Raw genomic sequence first — 25,902 nt, 5'->3', positions numbered from 1 at the left:
CTCTCTCTCTCTCCATAACACCACCATAATCTTCCTTTACTTCTCTTCATTTACCCAACACTCCAAACTCCAAACCCAAAACAATGAGTTTTCGCAACCCGAATCTAGTGAGCACATCCAGTACCGATTCAGATCCTATGAGTTTTGTCATAAACAGTAAAATCATACTCACCGCCACAATCATAATCTTATTCATCGTCCTTTTTATGATCTTTCTTCACCATTACTCTCGCCGCTCCAATCTTAGTCGTCACGTCGCCGACCCTTCCACCAACGCCGTCGTCACCACTCCAGGTGGCCTTAACCCTTCTGTCATCAAATCTCTTCCTGAATTCACATTCTCTGCCGCAACCGCAGAAACCTCTATGGAATGTAGGGTTTGCCTTTCGGAGCTCGAGGATAGCGAAACATGTCGGGTTTTGCCAAAATGCAATCATACGTTTCACATTGACTGTATTGATATGTGGTTTCATTCTCATTCCACATGTCCTCTCTGCCGATCACTCGTGGAGCCTTTCGCCAGAGGAGTTAAATCGATGGCAGAGGAAGTCTCGGTCTCCCGGTGAGGACCAAAGTTCGCGACCTTATTTATTGAACGTGTGTTTATTGTGATTGCCATATATATATCAATGGTATCAATTTATGTATGTTCTTTTTTTTTTTAAAAGTTTATTAGACTTTTTAGGAGTTTCAGATGCATGCAAATAAAAGAAAATACTTTCTCGATTTCTTCTAAAACATATTAATTACTCTAGTTACAAGATCTAGTTTTGACGCATTAAGCGTTTGCTTTGCTTGTCAACACATTTTTCAATGTCTCGTGTATAGAAGTGATAATTCATGGTTCTATCTACAAGGAGTTTTTTTGGTTGATTAGTAGTAATCAATTAGTATCTCCATCAAATTTTATCCATTAAAACAATTAAAAAACATATTTATGACATTATAAGTATCCTCGTCTATTTTTCATCATTGTTGTTAATTTCCTTTGATTTATTTTTAAAAATCTAATATATATAAGGGGTAGTTTAGGAATAGTTGACATTTACTCGTAAAATTCATAGATATACAAATGTTTAAATATTTATCCTTCTTTCCAACTTTTCCTCATATTATTAGATTAATAGTAACAAAGTTTTTTGATATAAGTTTTATTAAAAATCTAAGCAAAGTAAAACAAACCAAAATAATCTCTCTTTTGATAACTATGCATCATAGATATTCATTGGTGGTGAGAGAAAAGTTGATATGAAGGGCATGCGTTCCGGATTTTACACCTAAAACCGCCATGGTGCTTGCTTTACACCTAATCTCTTCTTGTTTTGTATTCTTTTCTATTGTCAACTCTTAGCTTTTTTTTTTTGGTGTGAGAGAATTTTAGGTGTCGGGCATGCGCTCCAGGTGTCTACTAAAATCAGTGTGAATTTACTTAGATATTCATTTATGTATCAAATTTCAGTTACGATTGTTACAAAAGAAATAATATCTATATATAGATGATGATTTTTGTCAACAAAGACATAAAATTTTTGAACTATTAATTTTGACAACCTTAATTATTATGATGTACCTAATCATTAAAGCCTTGAACCTCAAGCTTTCTTTTTATCAATCAACAACTAAATGATGGATTATGTATATTTTATTTTATATTTTAGTTTTAAAATTAATTGAAACTTATATAAAAAATGATATTATAATTAAAATTTTAAAACCCAAAACTTAGTTAAGGTCTTCTAGAATGTAGCATCCGAAAAAAAATCAATCAAACATGCACAAAAAGAGTAAAGTAAGTCAACGTTTGTGTCTTAAAAAAACATGAAGTAAAACACCCTCTCCCTCTCTCTCACTCGCCATAAACCACCATCATCTTCCTTCAGTTCTCTTCATTAACCCAACACTCACAACATCAAATCCAAAACAATGAGTTTTTGCAACCCGAATCCAATGAGCATATCCAGTACCGGTTCGGATCCTATATATGAGTTTTTTCATAAACAGCAACATCATACTCACCACCACAACCATTCACAGTGGCCTTAACCCTTCCGTCATCAAATCTTTTCTTGAATTCACATTCTTCGCCACAACCGCACAAACTGCTATGGAATGTAGGGTTTGCCTTTCGGAGATCGAGGATAAAGAAACATGTTGCGTTTTGCCAAACTGCAACCATACGTTTCACATTGACTGTACTGATATGTGGTTTCATTCTCATTCCACTTGTCCTCTCTGCCGATCACTCGTGGAGCCTTTTGTCGGATGAGTTAAATCAATGGGGGAGGAAGTTGCGATCTCCCAGTGAAGATCGAAGTTCACTACCTAATTTCTTGAACGTGTGTTTATTTTGACTGCCACGTGTACGTGTATTAATGGTCTCAATTTATGTATGTTTTTTTCCTTCGTTTATTAGACTTTTAAGAGTTTAAGATGCATGCAAGTAAAAGAAAATACTTTTTCGATTTCTTCTAAAACATATTGATTACTCTAGTTACGAGATCTAGTTTTGACGCATTAAACGTTTGTTTTGCTTGTCAACACATTTTTCAATGTGTCGTGTACATTTGTGATAATGCATGGTTCTATCTACATAAATTAGTAGTAATCAATTAGTATCTCCTAAGCGCAATAACGGACCTAGGATGATATTTTACTCATGTCAAGCAGAACAATTTTTTTTTGATGAATCCAATTTTTTTTCTCATAACAAAAAAGAAATTTTTGAAATTTAGAGAGGTCAACTGACCCCCCCTTTCATGTGAATATGTCCGGTCCAGCCTAAGCGAGTAGATAAAACTTGTATCTAGTAGTAGTAGTATAACTTTCTAGATTTAATTAGAAAATAGACACTTTTTCATAGAATAATTTGTAAACTAGACACTTTATAAAATATATTTGTAAAATTAGCACTTTTATCTCTCTTCTCTAATACAACTCTCTATTAGAGAGACGTTTTAGTAAATTACCCATTTAACGTTTTGTGTAAACATAAATATCCCACAAAAAAGTATTTATACAATCATACATTTTTTCTTTCTTTTTCTTCTTTTCCTCATTAACTTTTTATCTTGATTTTGTTATTAATTTATACAAAATAATTATAGAAATTTCTCAAAATACTACAATTAAGTTTTTCCTAAAATAACACATTTTAATTATTATTTTTAAAAAGCCACATAAGTTTTATTTCCAAAAATATCAAAAACACAAAAAATTATTTTAATGGATGTAGAATTTTATTTATTTATCCTAGATGGTACATCAATCTCAGATGATACACTAAACTAATTTGGTACATCCCAACCTAGATGGTACACCAAACTCATATTGTATACCAAACCTAAATGGTACACCAAAATAACATTATTTGACACACTACAATATTTTAAATAAATTTTTAGAATTTTTTTAGGTTTGGGTTCTATATTTTACATTTAGCATATAGTTTTGAAAGGGTAGAGTTTAATATTTAGAGTGTAGGGTTTAATTTTGAAAATTTAATTAGATGGTACACCAAACCCAAATGGTACACAAAAACCAGATAGTACACTAAAACCAAATTGTACAACCAACCCAGATGATACACCAAAATAAAAGTATTTCACACGTTACAATTTTTAAATTAATATTTAGATTTTTTTTAATGTTTGGGTTCTCTAATTTATATTTAGGATATTGTTTTGAAGGTTAGTATTTAGAGTTTAGGAATTAATTTTAAAAATTGAATTTGGTACACCAAACTTGAATTGTAAACAAAACCCAAATGGTACAGTAAACCCAAATGGCACACCAAACTCATATGGTACACTAGAACCAGAAGATACACTAGAGTCACATAGTACACTAGCCCCAGATGGTACACTAAACGTAGATGTTATACTAGAATTAAATGGTACATCAGACCCAGATGGTACACCAGAGGCATATTGTACATCAAACCTATTGTACACTAAAACCAGATGGTACACCAAACATTGATTGTATACTAAACCCAGATGGTACCTTTAACCCAGATGATATATCAAACCTAAATGGTACACCAAAATAGTGTTATTTGACACATTACAATATTTTAAAATAATTTTTTGAAATATTTTTTTAGGTTTGGGTTTTAACCAAAAAAAAAAAATATTTGGGTTTTCTATTTTACACTTAATATATAATTTGAGGAGTATGGTTTTAGTATCTAGAATTTAGGGTTTAATCTGTTTTTAGAATTTTAGTGTGCTAAATTTGAAAATAAAATTTATTTGAAGAATTATCTTAATTTAAGTGGACCATGAAACATTAGCTTTTTGATCGAGTACCTTAAAATCAGGTACCACACACACAAAATTTCTAGAAGATAGATATCGTACATTGGATTTTTTTTATGTCATATTTCATCTCTTATTTCATCTAAAACTGAGATCACAAATAACACTATCTTTTTATGTTTTATGATACATGGTCATGGGTATATTGGTCTTTTTATTTGTTTTTATCTTATACTTTCTCGCACAAACACTCTATCTCACAAAGCTAAAAAATGCATATTCTTAAAATTTCTAACCAAAACTTTCTACTTTTCTTAATTAGAAATTTAGATATTTTCATTCAATAATTTGTAAAATAGTCACTTTATAGGATATATTTCTAAAATATGCACTTTTCTCTCTCTTCTCTAGTACAACTCTCTATAAGAGACATTTGAGTAAATGACCCATTTAATTTTTTGTGCAAACATAAATATCGCACAGAAAGTATTTATACAATCATACATGATAATAATGCATAGTTCTATCTACATGAAATAGTAGTAATCAGTTAGTATATCCTAAGCAATAATGGACCAAGGATGGTATTTTATCCAGATAAGCATAATAATGTTTTTTTGATGAATTCAAATTATTTTTCTCATGACAAACAAGAAATTTTTGAAATTTGGGGAGTTCATCTGACCCCTTTTCATGTGAATAGGTCCATCCAAGCGAGTAGATAACACTTTTCTTTAGTAGTAGAACTTTCTATATAAAAGTGTTAGTTATAATTGTGCTTGATTAATAAAATAAGAAAGAAACAGAGTTTGCGCTTAGAAAAGAAAAAATAAGTTTAACCAAACGTTTTTTGTTTGTGATAGACTTTGATCAACGAACGTTAGGGTTTGGTCAATCTAATGGTTTACAATAAAATTCCGAATTTTCAGTCGCCTAAACATTATTTTCTAGATCTATCGTGTCTACGTCGAAACACCACACGTGAAAGATTCACACAGTTTAATTTTATCCTTTGATTTGTAGCATCGAATAATTAATAAAATTAAAAAAAAAACATTTTCAATAAATACAAATATAAAAAGCACTATGTTTTTGTCACCTATATTATATACTTTCCCACCAAAAATACTATATAGAAATCTTGTTTCTCCAGATTTATATATATACACTACCAAACACAATTACACAAACCACTTTACCATAAGAAAGAGTGAGATGATATAATGACATGTATGCTCAGTTAGCATTGTACGGTATACGCGTTTGTGGGATCCATGTGTTGCCACGTAGGAAATTCCCTGGAGCGAACTCCCTTGCGGCTCTAGGAGAGATCCGTCGGATACCTCTCCACTTAACCCGGCGAGCTTGACCGGAACCACGACCTCTGTTACGGTACTCAGTGTAGTACAACGTGTTGAGTGCAAACGTCTCGTTCCATTTCAACCAACCTTCTGGGTCTATCACATCATCAATCTCTGTGTTCATTATGATTGTCCTCGAATACTCTTTCCATGGCCGTCCCAAAAATGCTCTGTTCCTGTATATACATATAGGTCCATATAAACAACGGTTCTTTAATTAAAATCATATATGGTTAAAGTACTTGACTAAATATTAATAATAGTTACTTGGCTTTGACGGGAAGATATGACGCATCACCGATTATACGACTATTGTGGATAACAATTCCAGTCGTCTCACGCCGGTCTTTTCGTCCTTGGGCTGTGACGATACATTGTTGGTTATCCATGGGACGGCGGATGACAAATACGCAGTTCTGAAAAACTGCCTTAGCATCACCAAAGACGAAATCAATGGTCCCTGAGATGCGGCAGTCACGGTAGAATTGACGATGGGTATGGACGTAAAGCGTGTCTTGGTAACCATTCATATGACAGTTGAAGAACAGGGCAAAATCCGCCGAAACTCGAAGTGCGACAGCTTGATGGCGTGCTGCTCCTGCCGTGTTCTCGAACCCTATGTCCTTTGCCATGAAATAGTCCCCATTCACCGCTTCAAACACCATCAAAAAGTTATATAAGAATCAACCCATTCACCTACTTACTACGGATTATATTTAAAACGAAAGTTTATAAACATTTTTGATAGTTTAGATTAGATCAATAATAGATAAATTATATTAACACCTATGTAAAATGTTAAATCTATATAATTTACCAACGGTGGCAGTGCGGAAGGTGCCAACTCGGTTTGGTAAGAAGGCAATGTCTCCAGTGATAATCGTCTTTGTTGGTCCGTCTCCGACAAACATGACGTTAAGCATTTTTTTGGTTACCTCTACTTTTTCCTTGTAGACACCTTGCTTTATGTGAATCACAAACTTCCTTTTGTTTTTCATTGGTACCATTGCCAATGCTTGTGCGATTGTCTTGAACTTACCACTCCCATCCTTTGCAACAACAACGTTCGCTCTGATACTATTACTAGGTCTACGTGCAAGAAGCCTCCGCGAATGAAGTGTCACCCACGGTGGGAACTCTCCTTCCTCTGATAAGTGTCGATCGTTTGAAGAATCAAATTTTCTAAGGTGATTTAGTTTTCGAAGAGGATCCAACGGTCGAATTAAGGAAGAATCTGAATTTTGAGGAGGACCTAATGGTAGACTCTCGGTAGAAGTTGATTTTTGAGAAGGAACCTCGGAAGTAGCCAATGGTTGATTCTCGGATGATGTCGATTTTTGAGGAGAAGTTTGGGAAGATTCCAACGGCCGAGTCTCGGAAGAATCTAACGGTCTGTTATTTGATGGTGGATTCTCAGAAGAGTCCATTGTTGCTGGAGTATTTTCAGAATCCAAACTTGGAGGCGGATCTTGGGAAGAACCCAACGATTCGTCATGCGAAGAACGCGAACCCAAAATGCCGAGTCTGCCCCTTGACTGTTGGAGACATAAAATCCAGTGTGTATCAGTATAACACATTCGTAGGAAAAATAAGTTAAAAGAAAGTTTCACTATAAAAGTTATAAAACCCAACTCTATATATATATTTTTTTTATTCAAAGTTTTTATTTATTAAAAATAAAATGTAACCGAAAAAAAACCATTGAACTAAAAGAATGATATTGGAAATAAAGGTTGTTATGATAAAGTGTGACGTGAATGTACGTACCCCAAGAAATGGAATTGGAATACGGAAAGCCTTCAATAAATTATCAAGATTTGAGGCAATCGCTAATCCATTGCTAGTGAGATGCTGCCCTTTCCTCAGGACTCTCTCCATCATCATGGCCGCTTCGCTATCGATCCCTTCAAATCCATCAATGCACGTCTGTTGGTATGTGATTGATCCGCTAAGCCACACACAAAGATCCTCAACGAAGTCTGGCAATCTAGTGAACAAAAATCCCCTAAATCTATCCCTTGTTTTTCGAAGATCATCAATTGCATCATCCATTAGCTCTCGACAAGTATTAAGCGCCTCCCTTGTGTGCATATCCGCATCCGCTCTTTTCTTTAGATCAATCAACCCCCTGTCGATTCCACTTCGAATCGACAAGATAGCAAGGTCGAACGCACCTCTTATTAGACTTCGGGGATCAGGCGACCTCACAGTTGCGAGACTCGATGTGCAATCTTCTTTGTAATCGGTGGAGGCACATATAATACTTACTGCAGTCTTTGTTATCACCAGCTTGCTTTCACGGTGAATCTCTTCTGTTTTTCTACTCGGGATGCTGCCATCATCGGCCTCAACACAAATGACCGTTGCTATAATGAGAACCGCGACGCCTAACACGACATACTTCTTCATCTTGTTTGAATAATTCCATCCATTACACATTCTTTCTTTTTTCCCGGAGATTTTTTTTGGGATTTTTTAGAATATCAATTGCCAAATCTGAGTTGGTTTCCAAGTCCTACTTATATGTGGAAGAAGGAAGGAAAGTTACATATTTACCGTTAAAAAAACATGAGGCAGTAATTAGATTCTCAAAGAGATTTGAAATTTGTTTCCAGTGGTTTTTGCTTTACTTGCGGGAAAATTAAAGCAACGGTTTATAGAATTTTACGTCTCCAACAGTCAAAGAACTTAATCATGAAAACATATTATTTTGTATGGTTCCAACTTCGAATCATAGAGCGGCTCTATGTTGGAACCATACAAAAAAAATAGTAAAATACAACGGTTTATAGGATCCATTTTACAAGAACTTAATCAACTTATATAGCAGATTCTTTCTTAATTTGCTAAACAAATAGGAAAAATGATTATTGACTATATTACTATTTTGAGGTTCCACAATACATTTTATATGTTGCATTGTTGCTATGTTCACCATTTTATCTTTTGCTGTCATTCTTTGTTTTATTACTATCGGATTGTATATATAATTTTATCAATATTTTTTTGTTTAAAATTAAAATGTTTCAAAGTATTTTGTTAAAAGGTCTTAAAACATTAATAAAAATATTTCGTTTATGTATATATACACTAATATTTAAAAATATTTCGTTTATGTATATATACACTAATATTTAAAAAATATTTTTAGCAAAAAAAATGTTTAGATATTCCCTTATACCATCTCCAATGGTTTTTCCTATTTTTTTTCTCTATAATAGAGATCTTTATAATAGATGTGAGTTTTACTCCAACCACCTCTATTCTCATATCTAAAATAGAGTTCCTCTATAAATAGAGTTCCTCTATAAATAGAGGAAAAAATAGCAATCTCTATTTTAGAAATGAAAATAAAAGTGGATTGAAGTAAAATTCACATCTATTGTAGAAGAAAAAAATAGAGGACCATTGGAGATGCTCTTACAAAAAGGTCAAATATTATAAGTCTCTTTGGAGCTTGTTTAAGCTTTTTTTAATACTTTCTTATTAATGCTTACAAAAAGTAGAGACACATTACACATATGTATACATGGCACGATTACATTTTACATTACATAAGCTTCAACATAAACTATTTCTAAATACATAACAGACACACACACACACACTTGGTTGTGATCAAAAGCTTATTCCAAGTCAAACCCGTTACAGCAAGCTTTAGCAACTGTGTCGGTCTGCACATTCCAAAGCAGAGATAAAAATTATCACACTTACTTACAAACTCACCATGCATCTTCAACATAACTTGAGGTTTACACCGCTTATTTACGAAATTGCTTTATAAGCACCCCTCCATAGAGTTGGGCAGCCTCGTCGCAGTTAATAACTCTTCCTTTCGGCCTCTCAAACTGGTCGGGATTGCCAACAAAAGGACGGGCACCACCGAAGTATTGAATATTAGCAGTGGGGTGAGAGACAACAGGTTCTTTCATAGTTGACTCAGGTGAGTACATATACATAGCTCGACTACAACTAATACTAGTACTAGTCGCCTCTTTTACGGTATAAACTTTTGGACCACTATATTTGTAAGCATTTTGGCTAAAACGAGAAGGGGAATCGTCTTTAGGATCATATGGTTTAGTGGTTTGTTTAGGGGACTTACCATACACCTTATCAATCATTTCAAAAGCCTTTTGAGCAATCCTTGTATTCCTATCGTTTTGAGCCATTAATTACCACTGAAGCACAAAGAAGAGAAGAGAGAAGTTTTGTAATTAGTGTATTATCCTCGTTTCTTTGGGTTTTTAGTTGATAAGGAGAAGAAGGCCAATGCCGTTTATATAGAACCAGTATATTCTTTATAACAAGATCATATCGTTACTTTTCTATCCACTTGTAGACTTGTAGTTTCTTATGAACACTCGTTTAATTTTTTATTTTTTGGTAAGAAAACACTCGTTTTCTTTTATTGTATCCAGTATTTAATATGAAGTTGTAAGTTCTGATATATTCCTTGTGAATAATATCGATCGATACGTGTAAGCATCACAAAAGATGGTATCAACTTTAAATAATTATTCATATCAAAGAATTTAAATAATCATTATTCCCTCAATAATGTGTAATGTATCTTCGTCAAAAGCCATGGGCGGTTTGACGGTCTGCCCTATCAGTTCCTTTCATTCCCATATATTTATATCAAAAATATATATGCAGATTAGTTAGGATAAAATTCACTAGAAATGTCAGGTTGAATCGAGAGACAATATCGTTATGGTCAGAGTCGTGCGGACGTGAGAGAAAAAGAAGCGGTCGCCTATGGCATCTATTTTTGATATAAATCATGGATATTTATTTAGGATAAAAGACCATATATAGTTTAGTGTCACAGAGATTAATCAAATTATATAATATAGGCTTGCAAGTTAACTTAGAACGTTAAAAATCTCAAAGTATAAAAGAGAGCTTAGAAATAAAATATGGACTTCTAGAATCAAATATCAAACATCGGCTTCTAATATGTTAATCATGAGATTAAAAAAACAGACACAGAAAGTTAGTTAATTAAGCAATTATATTAGGGCTACAAAGAGATTTGCTTAATTCTTGACTTTCATTTTTTGTCGTAACATCTTTCATTCCAAGATAATATAGTGACAAAGCTTTTCTTTCAACGTTCTCACCAAATCATTTCTTTTAAGTAAAAACTGATCATTTATCATTTTTTCATCATTTTTTTTTCTAAAATTGCAAGTAAACGAAGGTGTATGATTTTTTAGGCTTCTGGTTATGGTGTCGGTCACATCATTTACGTTTGTTTATATTGGTCACCATGCAAGTTTCAATTTTTTGTATAGGTACTTGTATATTAATTTAGTACGGATACATTAATTTAGTCTAGAATTTTTTATTTGAAAAGATACAGTAAAATCATTATAAACTAAAAATAATATAGAAACTAAAATATTTTTTAATTTATAATAACTATTAATTTATCAAATATCAATTTATATATATTTAACTGTAGTCTCCAAAGCTTTCGGATGCACGCTGTTGTCAAAACAAAAAAAAAAAAAGCTTTCGGATGCAATATTTCTCCGCACTTATAACCCTTTTTATATCCTCTGATATAGAGCTAATTACGAATACCTGATAAATGCTCTTTTCTAATTCAAACATATGAATAGCCTAGAGTATCATCTTTGAGAATCGACAGATTTGATATTTAATCTCTTATATATTAAAAGAGAAACATTCTCACACAAAATGTCAATGTGTCGCATTCACAGAATTCTGGACACTATTTCCTTTATTTGTTATCAGTTTTTTATAATATTTACATTTATATACCATTGTATTTTTCCAAAAATACAATTAACCCCTAAATTTTTTTTTTATTCTCTTTCTAACTTAATTATATCCTTTAATTACATTTTCATAAATCTTTAAGATAAATTTTAAAAACTCTTTGTTCATATGATATGATAATACAAGATTTATATTACAATAATTCTCACGGATTAAATTTTAATTATTATATACTACACAATTGAATTTTAGATTTCAAGTACCGATACATATAATAAATTTTGTGAATACAAATTACGTAAAAACATTTAATAATTATTTTATATCGCATTAGCGGATTGTTACCTAGTTTTAAGTAAAAGGAAAGCCTCATGAGTAACCACTCCCCACTGAAATTAGAAACTAAACCGATACAACAATCGAAATGATCTCCGCACCCAAAGGAGTAAAGTCATCTCTCACATCAATTCTCTTTGACGTTTCCAGATTGACCAGATATGCGAATCAGCACATCGGTCCAGTCTTAAACCGTCTCAAACCCTCATAAACATTTCTTATATTACTCGTCGAATATATAAATAATTATTTCATGTATAATTATTTAAAAGAAGAAAGGTGATCACTTTATTTTAGAAGCTTGGTTACAAGCAATTTTACAGGGTTTGTTTATATAAAGTTACATGTTCATCCTTATAGATGTTTTCCGGACCCCCAAATTTTTTTTTTTTTTTTTGGACCCCCAAATTAGATTATAGACTTATATGTTTAACCGGAATTGTTTGAATATATATCATCAATTCATCATCGATCACCCGTAGTGGATCAAGAAACGTTTTTTTTATTATAGATAATTAAAAGTAAATTGTCTTTGAATATAAATATATTTTTTTCTTGTAAAATAGAGTTGTTACTTTGTTGGAATTGCCTTTAACCAAATCAATCAGAGGAATTGCCTCTAACCAAACCGTTGTAATGTCTAACTTTGCAGCTTTTACATCGAAATTCGATTTCACTCTGTATTAACACACAGATTTGACTATATAAGTCGAGATTTGTGAATCTAAAAAAAAAAAAAATGCATTTGATCCATCCTAGTCATCTACGAAGACAACTTCTTAGATTTATGTTAAAATAAATTAAACTTTATGCATATGCGAGCCGGCCTGAAAGGAAGTAGTAGATTACACGCATTGGAGCCACACAAAAATGCAGCGATTTATGGCACTTACAGAACTCGATCAATTAAAATTGCAACACATTGGAATAAATAATTAATTCTCTATATTCATGGTTCCACAAGACCACAATACATTAATATTTAATATATTACTTTTTGCAGCATCGACTTATTTTTGCTTTCATTACCCTTTATTTTTTATTTCTGTTAATATTATATATATATATGAATAATTGCGTCAAATTTCATTATTAAAATGTCTTAAAACATAAAAGAGGTATATTTCTTTAATAGGGAATTCCTCTAGTATATATATATATATATATATAGAAATTACCTCCAAAAAGGGTCGAATATTTTTTGTCTGCTTGACGTCTCTAAAAATATTAGGCCAGCTTGGTGCATATATGTCATGCTTATTCAAGTCTTTTGATACATGCTTATTTATTTTTACCAAAGATTCAAGACACGTACATATTTTTACAAAGAGTCAAGACACATATGTTTACATTATACAAGCTTCAACATATAGTACTTCTATAACAGACACAAACACTTGTTCGTGATCTAAAGCTTATTCTAACTCAAAACCGTTACAATAAGCTTTAGCATATGTGTTGGTCTGCACTTTTTTTCTAAAGCAGAAATAAAGATTACCACACTTATTTACAAACTCACCATGCATCTTCAAACATAACTTGTAAGTTTATACCGCTTATTTACGATTACGAAATTCCTTTACAAGCACCCCTCCATAGAGTCTGACCGCCTCGTCGCAGGTAATAGCCCGTCCTTTCTGCCTCTCAGACCGGTTGGGATTGCCAACAAAAGGACGGGCACCGCCAAAGGATTGAATATGCTCCGGGTAAGAAACAACAGGTTCTCTTATATTTGACTCAGGTGGGAATAGATAAGGAAGGTACGTATCGAGCATTTCAAAGCCCTTTTGAGCGACCCATCTATTCTTATCATTTTGAGCCATTGCCATCGAAGCTGAAAGAAGCGAAGAAACTTTAAAGGTGTTTTGTTTTAGTGTGTTATCTTTGTGTCTTTCGTTCTAGTGTGTGATTTGGGATAGATATCTCTTTAATCATTTATATAGCATGTGCAAATCGTCCCAATGCCCATACTCCTTTACAAATAGCTTTTCTTACTTTATTTAGTGAAATTGTGATTAAGAATTATCCACTTGTATATTTCCATATGAACACTCCTCTTCATTTTGTTTTATTCTATTTAATATAAAGTTCAAAGTCTGATATATTCCTTGTTGAAAATATGATACGTGTATCATCTCAAACATGGAATCAAATTTATTATTCCCTCACAAAGGTCATGAACGGTTTGACAGTCAGCCCGATCCTTTTTTTCTTTTTTCTTGGACAAATCATTTCATTCCATATATTAGATACTCATATAGTCATATTATAATCTTTTTCTGAAGTGGTTATTAAAATATTGTAACACAGTTTAACGAACCAATTCTGAGTAATATAATTTTATACAGTTTTTTTTTGTTTAACCATTTCAGAAAATGGATTATAACATTTTTTTTGTTTTTCGTTTAACAAAAAATAATTTTTAATATTTCAATTTTGAGTAAACAGACAAAAAATTCAGAATTGTATTTCAATTTTTGAGTAAACAAACAAAAAACAAAAACAATCGTATTTCAATTTTGTTTAAACACAAAAACTGTAAAACATTTCAGTTCTGAGTTAATTTTATAAAATTGTTAACCAAAAAAAATGTTACTTATTATAAAAATCAATAAATATGCATGTAGTTAGCATCAAATTCAATATTTGAACTCAATTGTGAAGACCATCGCCCTATACTTAATAGTTTTATTCCATATGTTGTCACTTGTCAGCAGTAAATAATTACATCATTTCGGTGTGAACTACGTCTCATACAGTCATACAAACCGAAGAAAATCAAAGTCTGTCAAATAGAAAAACACTATTTGCCTACTTTTAAAAAATCTAATATCTTTTTTTTCCAAAAAAAAAATCTATTTTATATATACAGAACCCACCAATTTGTGCTTAAAGCAATCAATGTTCAACAGAAAAAAAAACCTTCAAAACAGCTTTTGTAAAAATCTTCATGAAGCTAGACATAATGATATAACTGAATTTTTTTAATAACACTCACAACAACAAAGAAAAAACAAAATCTATTCAAAAATAGGTTAATGATAAGACTTTCCTTTTTATGTCAAGAACATGTAACTATTGAAAATAAATACTCTAGATGATCTGAAGACAAAGTTTCCCTATTATCACAAACCACTCAAACAATATGAAAAACAATTTGGCTAATTTTTTCTTTTTCTTTCCACCGTTTGTTTTACTGATTAAGTATAAGACATATATGAATGTCTTTTACTTTGAGTCAATCTTGTACCCTGTTATCAAAAAAAAAAAAAACAAAATGTCTTTTACTTTTCTTTCCTTTAATTGAGATCTTTATGATTGTTTACACGTGTGGGCTTAAATAAAATTTAGTCTTTTTCCAAAAAATTTAATTTTGTTTAATAAATGAATCTTTCCGCCTTTGTCTTAGAAAAAGTTTACAGTGATTCAAATATCTTGAATTATAAAATCGTTTTTTATTTTTTATTTATTTTATTTTTGTTTTTTTGTTAAAGCATAGATTTGGATTCGATCGGGACGAAGATTGATATCTTGCTCGAAGTTATATTATACAAGTTCTTCAACGAAAAAAAATAATATATTGTAAACTTCTTTTCTAGAGAGACTGATTCCTACAAAGTTAAGGGTCCAAGAATTTAACGTTGTTTAATAATGAATCTTTCATCCTTTTCCTGTTAAAAGTATATATATATATATATATATATATATATATATATATATATATTCAAATATCTCAAATTATATAATTAAGTTTTAGATTCAGGAGGAAGATTTTTTTTTTGGTCGGAGGAAGATTGGTATCTTGTTAAAACTTATAAGTTCTGTATTAAAAAAAAAAAGATAATGCTATATACCAAGTTAAAAAAATCTTTTATAGAGAGACTGATTTCTTTTGAATTTAACAATGTATTCAAAAGCTATGGCTTTTTAAATTTAACAACTCACCGTCGTTCACTGGATCGTGGATATGATTTATTTGTAGTACATGACGAGTTTTGTGTCAGTTCGTTTACAGTCTATTGCTTTCAGATTCTTCCTTAAACCCTTGGTTTTGTTCATTTTCATTTTCGATGTATAGCTTCCAAGCTCTTATCATTCTCTGTCATAGCTTTCCTCCTATTTCCTTTTTTAAAACTTGTTTATAGATAAAACATCAAACACAAACTTTTTTTACATTCATGGTCAAAGCGATAAATTATGTGTTTTATAGGTTATGGTTTCGAAATTTTTCATCAATTTGATCATCTTTTTCAGGTGCGGCATCGAAACAATGGTTTTTTTTTTTTCCCTTGCAATAGAACTAGGTGGTCAGACGAATTATATAATTACAATTCTCACGATTTTTAAAAAAATATTATTCTTAAATCACACTCCTAAATATATCATACCATTGAATTTATTTGAAACCCAAATTTACTCACACATAAAGGTCCACCTCAAAAAAAAAAAAAAAATAAGGGTTTAAAAGCAAGAAAAATCAGATCTGGTAAAATTCTCCAACCCGGAATTAATTAAGTGAAATCATTGGTTTTATGAATTAATGTATAAATAAGAATTATATCCTTACAAAACATGGTTCATGATAATATCATTACGATAAGAATTATAATATCTAAAAACTGGCATCCTTGGATATATTCTGAGAACAAAAAGTCTATGAAAAGAGATAAAGAGGAATAATAATAGAGTAGAATACGATGCTAAAAGAGAAGAAATAATAGAGAATATAACGAATACCAAATCCTTACCGACTTTTCTCTTTTTCTCCAAGCAGTGTCGCTTTAACCTCCGGAAGCAGATCCCATATCCCTTCTCTCCCACGATTTCTCGAGATTTTTTTATACTCTAAGCATACATGATATGTTAATTGATACTTTACTTACGTACATTAAAATATACATACTTCCATTACACGTTATCATGCATATATGATATTTATATATTTTTTCCTCACAAATCATGTTAAAAGTCATAAATATATTGCTACCAGCTTGGTCTTGTCTTAGAAGAGTCTTCGTGGTTCTGGCCAGTACTATTTGTTTAGGCTTAAAGAAAAATCAAGATCTTGTTCTCTCCAACTCATATAATGTATATATATACCTAATGTTTCGCCGAATCCATCAAAACCAGTACCCTTAAAGATTTAGTGCGAAGGGCCGGGCTCTTTAAAATCCTATCTCAATCGACCAGCTACAAATCTGCCAAACTAATACGGACCAAACTAGCGTATTGCAACATTCCTAAGAAAACCATGTAAAATTATTTTGGTAATTTGATTTTCAATATGACTTAACTTTGAATTTTAAACTCTGACGAGTTTGTACATCTACTGATTAGATTTTCAAAATTCTCCATCAACACATCAATAAACAAATTCGAAGAATATTAAATTAAGTTGTAGTACAATTTTGTGAAAATCGTATTATTAATTTAATGTTAATATTATCATGTCCGAAAGACAATTACACCCTCAGGACTCTATCTATATAAAATCCACTAACTTTGTTGTTTTTTCTAACCACCCAAAACAACAAAATCAATACATTTCTTAATCTCTCTCTCTCTCTCTCTTACTTAGTCTTTCTACTACTATGGAACTTGCTCGAAAGGACCGGCATGCGATGATAGCAGGAGATGGGTTACAAAAGCACAACAGAAACACTTCCATGTCAAATCCTAATATTCCTTATCCTTGTAATACCAACCTCTCTTCTCTCTATACCCAAAATAGTTCTTACATCTACTACGGTCCACAAGTACGTACCGTCAAAGAGTCCATAACGTCTTCCACCAGTGCCACCTTTTTGGTATATCAATATTCAACGAGCTAGTTCAAGCAGCCGTTTTTGCGCAACTAAAAAATATGTTTCTTCTCTCTTGCTTAAACCAAACGCAAGCAATAAGCCTCAACGTTCTAGTTAAGGGATGAAGAAGTTAGTATGGCCAAAGATGTGAGGCTCTTTTACAGTTTTTTTTTTCTTTCTAAATTAGATATGGTGTTAGTGGATACAGACCGGTTCAAACTTTACTCCCGTGAGAGTTTTGTTGTAATAATATCAACTTGGATTTGTGTCTGTTTGTAACATGTGAAATGTACATACAGTAGAACCTCTATAAATTAATACTCGGTAAATTAATAACCTCTATAAATTAATAAATTTCTCCGGTTCCAAGTTGGGACTAGTGTAATTTTGGATACTATTCGATAAAATAATAAATTAATAATTTTTTTGAAAATCCCATGTAAAAATATGGTCTCATCAATATCATAAATTAATAATCAAATAAACTAGTATATATATATATCTAAGAAATATATATATATATATACATATATATATATACATATATATCTAAGAAATATATATATATATATATATATATATCTAAGAAAATCTAGTGAAATATAAATCTATTGTTGTTTGTTTGTTCTTGAATTTGCATTCTTGTTGGAGAGCATCTCTAATATTTCTGACTGCATCAAAAACTTATGGTGTTGTCTTCTCAAATCTTATCCAAAAATTGTAGAGAGTTTTTGACGCGATAATTGCTTCCTTACGTGTAACTGGTTGTAAAGGTACCGTCGTATCTTTTTCAACTACATCATCACCTTGAAAAATAGTAGTAGCAATTTCTTCTAAACTCTGAAATTCTGATAAAAAATTCTCTTTATAAATTAATATTTTATTAATTTATCGGTAAATTAATAATTATTAATTTATCGATAAATTAAAACCTCTATAAATTAATAAAATTTCATGGTCCTGACCTTATTAATTTATAGAGGTTCTACTGTATGTAACCTGATCATTATATATTTATGTTTATATTTTAAATTAGTAAATTTTCGATTAGGTAGGAACCTAACAAAATTACCTACACAAATAAGGAAAAATTCCAGTAACAAAACTCACAAAGTATATATGTATATAACAATTTCCAAAATATACACGAACAATACAAGTTTTCTAAGGAACTATACAACTTTATGTGTACAGACAGTAGTCTAGTTGTATTTGTATACAAAAACTAGTGATCATACGTCTAACACTTGCAAGTTTACGACCGCTAATGACCGCTTATATTCTGTTAAAATGTTTGATGTGACATTACAGTTATTTTTTTAATGATAATTTTTTTAAATACTGTAGTAATTGATATTTAAATATAAAAGTTCAACATTCTCAGCGTATTTTCTTATGGCTCTAAAGAAGAAGAATCTTTATAGGCATAATTTGCTATCCGTTTACAGTGATGGAATGATGATGATATGATGAAAAGAGCCGTTTGGTATTGATGTCCATATCTGCTACAATTAAGATGTTTAGTTCGGTAGAAGAGGGCAGAAGTTCTCTTATTAAAATTGGTGCCAAGGTACAAAAGGGTCGGGCTACAAAAGACTTAACGAGCTGTTCTAATGACAAGCTAACAAACGACAAGCTTCGAGCTCGTCAATGTTTACAAGTTATAAGTGAGATCGTCCTATTCTTCCCTTTTTTCTCTTCGATACGGATATTGTAGGTCCGTATTTATAGGTAACTGTGTCGGTTCATCTCCGAAAGGACTATAATGCCCTCCCTTAGATTTGTTATTATTGGGCCCTTTCTTGGATTGGGCCTTTTGTGGGAGTGAACATCCACCCCCAACATTTGGGTCATGAAATTGGAAGAGTAAAGGCAAATAATCTCTTCTTTCATCCGTCTTGAGCATCATATAGACAAACAATGGTTACCAACTGCAAAGTCGGTGAACCTAATCGGCAATTTTGGGATTCCAAATTTGAGAGTTTAGTGAAACGCTGCTCTAATATGCTTCTCCTGGTACGATTCTACCTGTTTTCGTTTGTAGTTCTTGAAGAATTAGGGTTGTTTGATGTGATTAATATTAGGTTTATCTAAGTTAAGATTTGGTGTTAGGAAAATTAAAATTCTTCGAATCAATAAGCAGTCTCTTTCTTCGTTCATAGTCATGATTGAAACGATTTCTACCACAATTTCTTTGTTTTTGTTGGAAGATTGTATAACTTTTGGGTGTGTGTTAAGCTAAAGCTAAAGCCATCGTTTCTTTGTTTTTGTTAGCAGATTGTAAAAGTTTTGGTTGTGTATTACTGTCATATTTGAATTGAATTTGATATGGTTGTATGTTTGGATATGTTTTTGATCACAGTTTTGTGTTTGTTCTTGATCAATCTTCATGTCTGTTTCAGTTTCTATACTTTGGGTTTATCATTTAGTTTGTGTAACATGCTTCTGTAATCTGAGAAGATTAGTTGTATGTTTGTGTTCTTGAATGAGTGTATGTGTTCTAAAATGAGTTATGTTCTTTTAAACCATGAATCTTGAATCAGAGTTATGTATCAATGATTAACTTTGATAGCTTTGAGTTTAACTTTGAATTTTCAAGCTTTGTTGTGAGATTATGGTTTGCTGTTTTGCTGCAGATCAAAGGCGACAAAATTGGCTGATGCATATGGTTTGTGTTTATGTTTTCTGTTTCAATCAGTTTTGGCAAGTTGACAAGTAAAAGAAGATGATAAGTTGACTTGTAAAAGAAGATGGCATGAAGACAAGTTAAAGAAGGTGGCAAGTTGTATCTTCTTTTGGTTGATTTTGCTTTATTGTTCAGTTTGTTTAATTATGACAAGTTAAACAAATTTGAATTTTCCAAATAATATTTCAATTTTTTTAAGAAACTTTTTACCATTGAAGTTTTTCACTATTGGAGATGATCTTAACTTCTCTGAAGGAGGTATTTCACTATTAAAAATATAATTAAGAGAAAAGAAGAGAGAAATTAGAATAATGATCAGAACCGTTTTTGAAACTAGATCACTCACTAGAGACTCTTGGGGACATATGTGCATCTGTGTTTGGTTTCGTTTATTTTCTATTTAAAATTTAGTTCTTAATTATATCGAAAATATTAATATTTTAGTTCTCGTATACTGTTCGACACAAAAAGAAATTATCATATATTCTGAAGAGGTTCCGTTCTATTGTTCTAAAGTGATGGAGATGCTCTAAGGTTGTTATTTTATTTTTGACTTCGCAACATACATATTTTTTAGTCTAAGCTTCCATACTTGTATTAACTTTTACAGCATCCATTTTACAGAGATACTGTTTTGAGAAGCAAATGATATATACACTAGAAGAAAACAGCGCTTAAGCGACTACATTAGTCGCCTAGTATTTGTAATAATAAGAGTTATGACTAATTAGCGACTATATCATGTAGTCGTGACTCGAGAGTCGCTAATTGTTATAATCGTAAAATCAGTCACACTTTTGCGACTACTTTATGACTATATACGTGTTGTCACAGAGTACTCATCATGTAGTCGTAACTTATAGTGACTATTTTGCGACTATAGTGTGATTAAGAAACCTGGACAAATCCGTTGTTTAATGTGGTCGGGAAATAGTCGTATAACTTTTGCGACTAATTTATGACTATATACCTGTCGTCACAGAGTTGTCATAATTTAGTCGTAACTTATAGTGACTATTTTGCGACTATAGTGGGATTAAGAAACTGGACAAATCCGTTGGTTAATGTGGTCGGGAAATAGTCATATAAGTTTTGGTGATGTTTTGGTGACTAATGTTTTCAGAAATTGGATATAGAATATTCTAATTCTTCTTTGTTCAATTTCGACCATGTCAACCAAACCAAAAAAATGATTCTAATTTGCAAACCAAAAGCAACACATAATATGAAATACTAAAATACATTGTACTTGAAGAAGTTATTATATTTTCCAAAAGGAGTAGAACATAAACTTAAAGTTGCCATTGAGTTCTTCAAAAAAAAATATTTAATTAAGTAAGACATAGAGAAACGTATGAAGTTGAAGTTGGATCTTCTTGTTAAACAGGCTCTATGGTTGTCTCTTTAGCTGAATGGGCTGTCAAGAACTGCTAGAACCGTGGATCACATTCCCGCAGAAACTGCTCCACCAAGTCGAAATGGTCAATCTTGTCCTTCTGCCCAGCAATAACTTCGGATTGCTGAGCAATTTCTGCATCACACCTCAACATATGAGCAGCCTGCTCCTCTATCATGCGTTGAGCTTCCTTCAACTGTATGAGACAAAAACAGTATGATTTTAATTGCGTTTGCAAAAATATCACGATTGAGTTAATTTTTAGATGAAACAGGCAAATATACTAATTAGTACACATACTGTAGTATGCACATATATATATAATCCAACTAGAGATTTTTTTTAAATCAACTCACTTTGTAGATTTGAATATTTAGATACGTGCAAAATTAATTATCAAGTATAAGAGTCACAAACTTACACATATAAAAAAAAAAATTCGAGAGAAGTCACGCGAGTGAGATCCACGCTCGGCGATTTCTCTCTCCAAAAACTTCTTCTTCTTATCACAACCACTTGCTCCGTCGGAGGGGTTCTTCGTTGATTCCGGCGACGATGAGAACCCAGTGGCTCATGGTGCTTCATCCTAAACCGCTGCAACAACCAGGTAAAACTTTCAGATCAAAATCAAGGGAGAAGTGGAGAGGAGAAGCTTCTGCGAGACACTGTCGGTGAGAGCTCCACCGCCGGGTGTAGCGACGCAGAACAGAAGAAGGAGATCCACGGCTAGAATGAATGGGGATGGTGGTTAGATCTGAAGACTTGAGATTCTAGAGGTTTCGTTGCGCCGTTGTTTGATGGGGGAAGTCGTCTGCGGCAAGGCGGAGCTAAGCCACCGTTGAAGGTTTCTAGATCTACTCCCTACCGCTATTTCCCTTTCATGACAAAGCTTGGATCTCCTCGACAAAGACAAGCTCGTTTATCTTCTTCCTCCTCAACTACGGCTCTACGGTGGCGGGATGGCAACAGATCTTGGATCACCATCTCCGTTCGACTCGCGGCGTTCAGGCACATTGGAGGTCCTGTTCTGGTGTGTATTCGCAACCTGTGGACGACGGCTCTGAATATGTTCTTCATTCAGAGATTAGGGTTTCCTGTAACCGGTTAAGGAAATCGGGTCGGTTTAGTTTTTGTAGTTTTGTCTGGTTTATTGTATTCGGTTTGGGCCTTAATGGAATTGTAATGAGCCTAAATCCGGAAATAGCACATTGGGCAATTATTTATATAAATTGAATACCCTTTTAACAAAAAAAAAATATAAGAGTCACGATCGATATTTGTCGTTAACTCGTTTTTTACAACGATAACAAAAAGAACTTTTCTATTCTTGGTGTGTAGGACATGCATTATTGCGTGCTCATTGACGTGTTTCATTGCGCATGCCATACATGTTTTAATGTTTACATTATTACATTTAATAGAAAAGCATATCATATTATATTACACCACAACATTATAGTTTCAGCTTAGAGTAGTTTCAGCTTATATCACTTCATCTGAATACATAACAGACCCAACAGTTGGTAGTGATCTAAACCTTATTTAAGTAACAAACACTTATGTCTTGGTTTGTACTTTTTCCGAAGGCAGAAATATAAACTATCATACTTGTTATCACTTAGTATATTTCATCGATCTTTAGCTTGCATAGCTTGCGTTTTACCCCACTTAAGTACGAAACTCCTTTATAAGCACCCCTCCATAGCGCTGGACGGCCTCATCACAGCTAATAGCCCGTTCTTTCGGCCTCTCAAAGCGGTCAACATGACCAACAAAAGGACGGGCGCCACTGAAGAATTGAATACGATCCGTAGGATGATAAACAATCGATTTTACTATAGTTGACTCATTTGAAGATTGATATATGACTCGGCGAGCAGTAATAGTACTAGTTGACTCTATCACCGTATAAAATTTGGGACCAACATATTCGTAGGAATTTTGGTTAAACTGAATAGGAAACTCGTTTTCAGGAACATATGGTTTAGGGGTTATTTTTTGGGACTTACCATACACGTTATCGACTATTTCAAAAGCCTTTTGGGCGATTCTTGTATCCCTATCATTTTGAGCCATTGCCGTCAAATAACAAACTAGAAGAGAAGAAAGTTGTATTTTTCTTTGTGTGTTATCTTTGATTGTTTGCTTTTAGCTTGTTTTGGTAAAGAAAGCTAATGGCCTCTTATATAGAAAAATTAGCAAACGAATATTCACTTTATTAGATTAGTAGTCTAGCAGCTCTGTTGACTTATCTTTTTGGAACTATCCCTTGACTTTGCACATGAATAGCCACTTTTGTAATGGTTAACTGAACTGAAACTGAAACTTGACATTACAAGGGGAGACTTTTGCCAGAGACATATATTGTTTTTGTAAAGGAAGACAAGAAGAGACAGTATATGTGGAACGAACATTGAGCTCCTTTGACCTAGAAAAAGAAATGAACATTGAATCTGTGTAGAGAATTAAGATAGTGTGTGGTGCGCGTTAGTGGGTGACACCAGTTTGCTTCTCATGCATGGTACAACAGATATATTGTTTAGTTTTGAAAATGATTTATAATTTATCATCGGTGGTGAATTTATAAGAATAATGTACGGTCCCATGTCTACATGTTGAAAAATAAATTGTAAAAGTTTTGAGGAATAAAGAGAATAGCATTCTTTCTCTCTTCTTTTCAAACATTGACACCAACTAAAGTCTATATAGATCAAGGAAAAACAATGTCGAGGAATAATAGAAGAGTTGAATGGGATGCTAAATGAGAAGAAACAATCGAGACCAAATCTTAAGAATGACGACCACTTGTCTTTTCTTCCAGTGCAGTACGTTAACCTTCCCAAAGCTGATTTCCTATGACTTCATATGCGTACTTACATTACACGTTTCATGCATATGTAGACTGTAGACATATATGTTCTACACAAGAATCTTGTTGAAAATGTAGAGTCAAAGTAGCAGAAAGAAGAGATACGGTTCCTGATCAATACATTAGGGCACAAATGTTTCCTCTCCCATCTATCTACTATCGCAATACATAAATTACGGAGAAAAATAAAACTATAACCTTCATTTTCTTACATATCCGCGCATGCTTTTGCAAAGGACACTCTTCTCCCTCCTCGTTTGAGTTTGTCTTAGCCGCCATTCCTAAGTCGACAAAGGAGACTCTGCCCTCTGACGCCATTGTTGCTATGGCTCACCGGCATCGGACTATGTCCTCTCTTTGATGTTCCGCTTCCCCCAGTCAAATCTAATTTTGTTCAGTTTAAGTGCTCGTTCAAACCGCATTTCCGGCTTCAAATCCAGCATTACTTCTGTCGTGGCCTGTCTTCTCCTTTCACTTCTGACATTATGCTACCAGGTTTTTAGGATCCACTTTGTCCACCAGATTCTCCTTCGGCGAATGCCCAAGCGTCACCATTTCTCTACCCGTCTCTGGGTCGCAAATTCCTTCGCTGAAACATCGGAGAACCCTTTTCTCCCAATCCGTGCTCGCCTCCTTTTGGTTGTGTCTTTGGCCATTTCTACTTCTCCGCAGGAGTCTGGATCTAAGAACTCCTCGGTGAGTTTCCGGAGAACCTTTCTCTCTCGACCCGCTGCCCACCTTCTTCTGGCAAGTCCTCAACCGCTTCTAACCTCCGACTTTAGTCCTTTGTTCTATTGAAGCTCCCCCTCACTTCTTATCCATCAATCTCATCTCCACCTCTCTTGCCAACCCGAAGAACCAGGAAAACCTGATGGTGTCAATTGATGCGTTCGTTGTCGTCCCTTTCACCAATCTCCATCGTGATGCAATTCCTCTCGGCTTCTTCTGCTTCTTCACTAAACAGAGCATCAGATATTTCTCCTGCTATTCCCTGCATGCATCATATACTTCTCCGACATGTCCATTTTGCATTCATTCTTTGTTTGGAATTTGCCCAAATTTGGCGGTATTTGCTCATTGGAATTTCCTCTAGCATCTTTGTAGGTTGCTTTCAGCCTAGAGCCCTTGGTGATGGCTCACAGTTCATTTTAGCTGCTCGTTTTGGCTTTTCCTTTTCAGCCACCACTCCCTTCCTCATTGTTTTAGCTGTTGGAGTCATTGCATTGGGGTTGCACATTTAAGCCTTTTATGTGAAGGATGTTCCACTGAGACTTCACCTTGTGTTATCGTCAACGGTTCAGTAATTTGGTGCTTTATCTCCATTACGTTTACAACTGATTTTAGGATCGCTTTTCTGCGCAAGTGGCAGTTTCAAGCTCAGCCATTAGAGCATTTCTATTGCTTGTTGTTCCACAAGACTCCTTTCCACTTATTGTTTCTCAT

The 25,902-nt window shown here is 33.1% G+C and overlaps 5 protein-coding genes and 1 long non-coding RNA gene across 6 annotated transcripts; 3 read left to right on the top strand and 3 right to left on the bottom strand.

Annotated features, from left to right (window-relative positions):
• Nucleotides 84-566, top strand: LOC104720330 (RING-H2 finger protein ATL17-like). Its single transcript, XM_010438251.1, has one exon. The coding sequence runs from the start codon at nt 84-86 to the stop codon at nt 564-566; it is 483 nt and encodes a 160-aa protein (XP_010436553.1).
• LOC104718793 (putative pectinesterase/pectinesterase inhibitor 43) lies at nt 5,344-8,076 on the bottom strand. The gene is made up of 4 exons (XM_010436598.1): nt 7,385-8,076; nt 6,435-7,152; nt 5,885-6,269; nt 5,344-5,793 (listed from the first exon to the last, which is right to left on the bottom strand). The coding sequence occupies exons 1-4, from the start codon at nt 8,054-8,056 to the stop codon at nt 5,493-5,495; spliced, it is 2,076 nt and encodes a 691-aa protein (XP_010434900.1). The 5' UTR covers nt 8,057-8,076; the 3' UTR covers nt 5,344-5,492.
• Nucleotides 9,138-9,888, bottom strand: LOC104718792. The gene has a single exon (XM_010436597.2). The coding sequence runs from the start codon at nt 9,787-9,789 to the stop codon at nt 9,379-9,381; it is 411 nt and encodes a 136-aa protein (XP_010434899.1). The 5' UTR covers nt 9,790-9,888; the 3' UTR covers nt 9,138-9,378.
• LOC104718791 lies at nt 12,942-13,744 on the bottom strand. The gene has a single exon (XM_010436596.2). It carries the CDS (start codon nt 13,531-13,533, stop codon nt 13,261-13,263), a length of 273 nt encoding a protein of 90 aa, XP_010434898.1. The 5' UTR covers nt 13,534-13,744; the 3' UTR covers nt 12,942-13,260.
• Nucleotides 17,227-17,818, top strand: LOC104718790. The gene has a single exon (XM_010436594.1). It carries the CDS (start codon nt 17,296-17,298, stop codon nt 17,533-17,535), a length of 240 nt encoding a protein of 79 aa, XP_010434896.1. The 5' UTR covers nt 17,227-17,295; the 3' UTR covers nt 17,536-17,818.
• Nucleotides 19,328-20,392, top strand: LOC104718789. Its single transcript, XR_756455.2, has 2 exons — nt 19,328-19,524; nt 20,145-20,392. It is a non-coding gene; the product is annotated as an uncharacterized LOC104718789 (long non-coding RNA).

The sequence above is a fragment of the Camelina sativa genome, chromosome 10 (genome assembly GCF_000633955.1).
Source record: "Camelina sativa cultivar DH55 chromosome 10, Cs, whole genome shotgun sequence".
In the NCBI taxonomy this organism is placed as follows: domain Eukaryota; kingdom Viridiplantae; phylum Streptophyta; class Magnoliopsida; order Brassicales; family Brassicaceae; genus Camelina; species Camelina sativa.
This window is presented reverse-complemented; position numbering and strand designations above follow the sequence as displayed.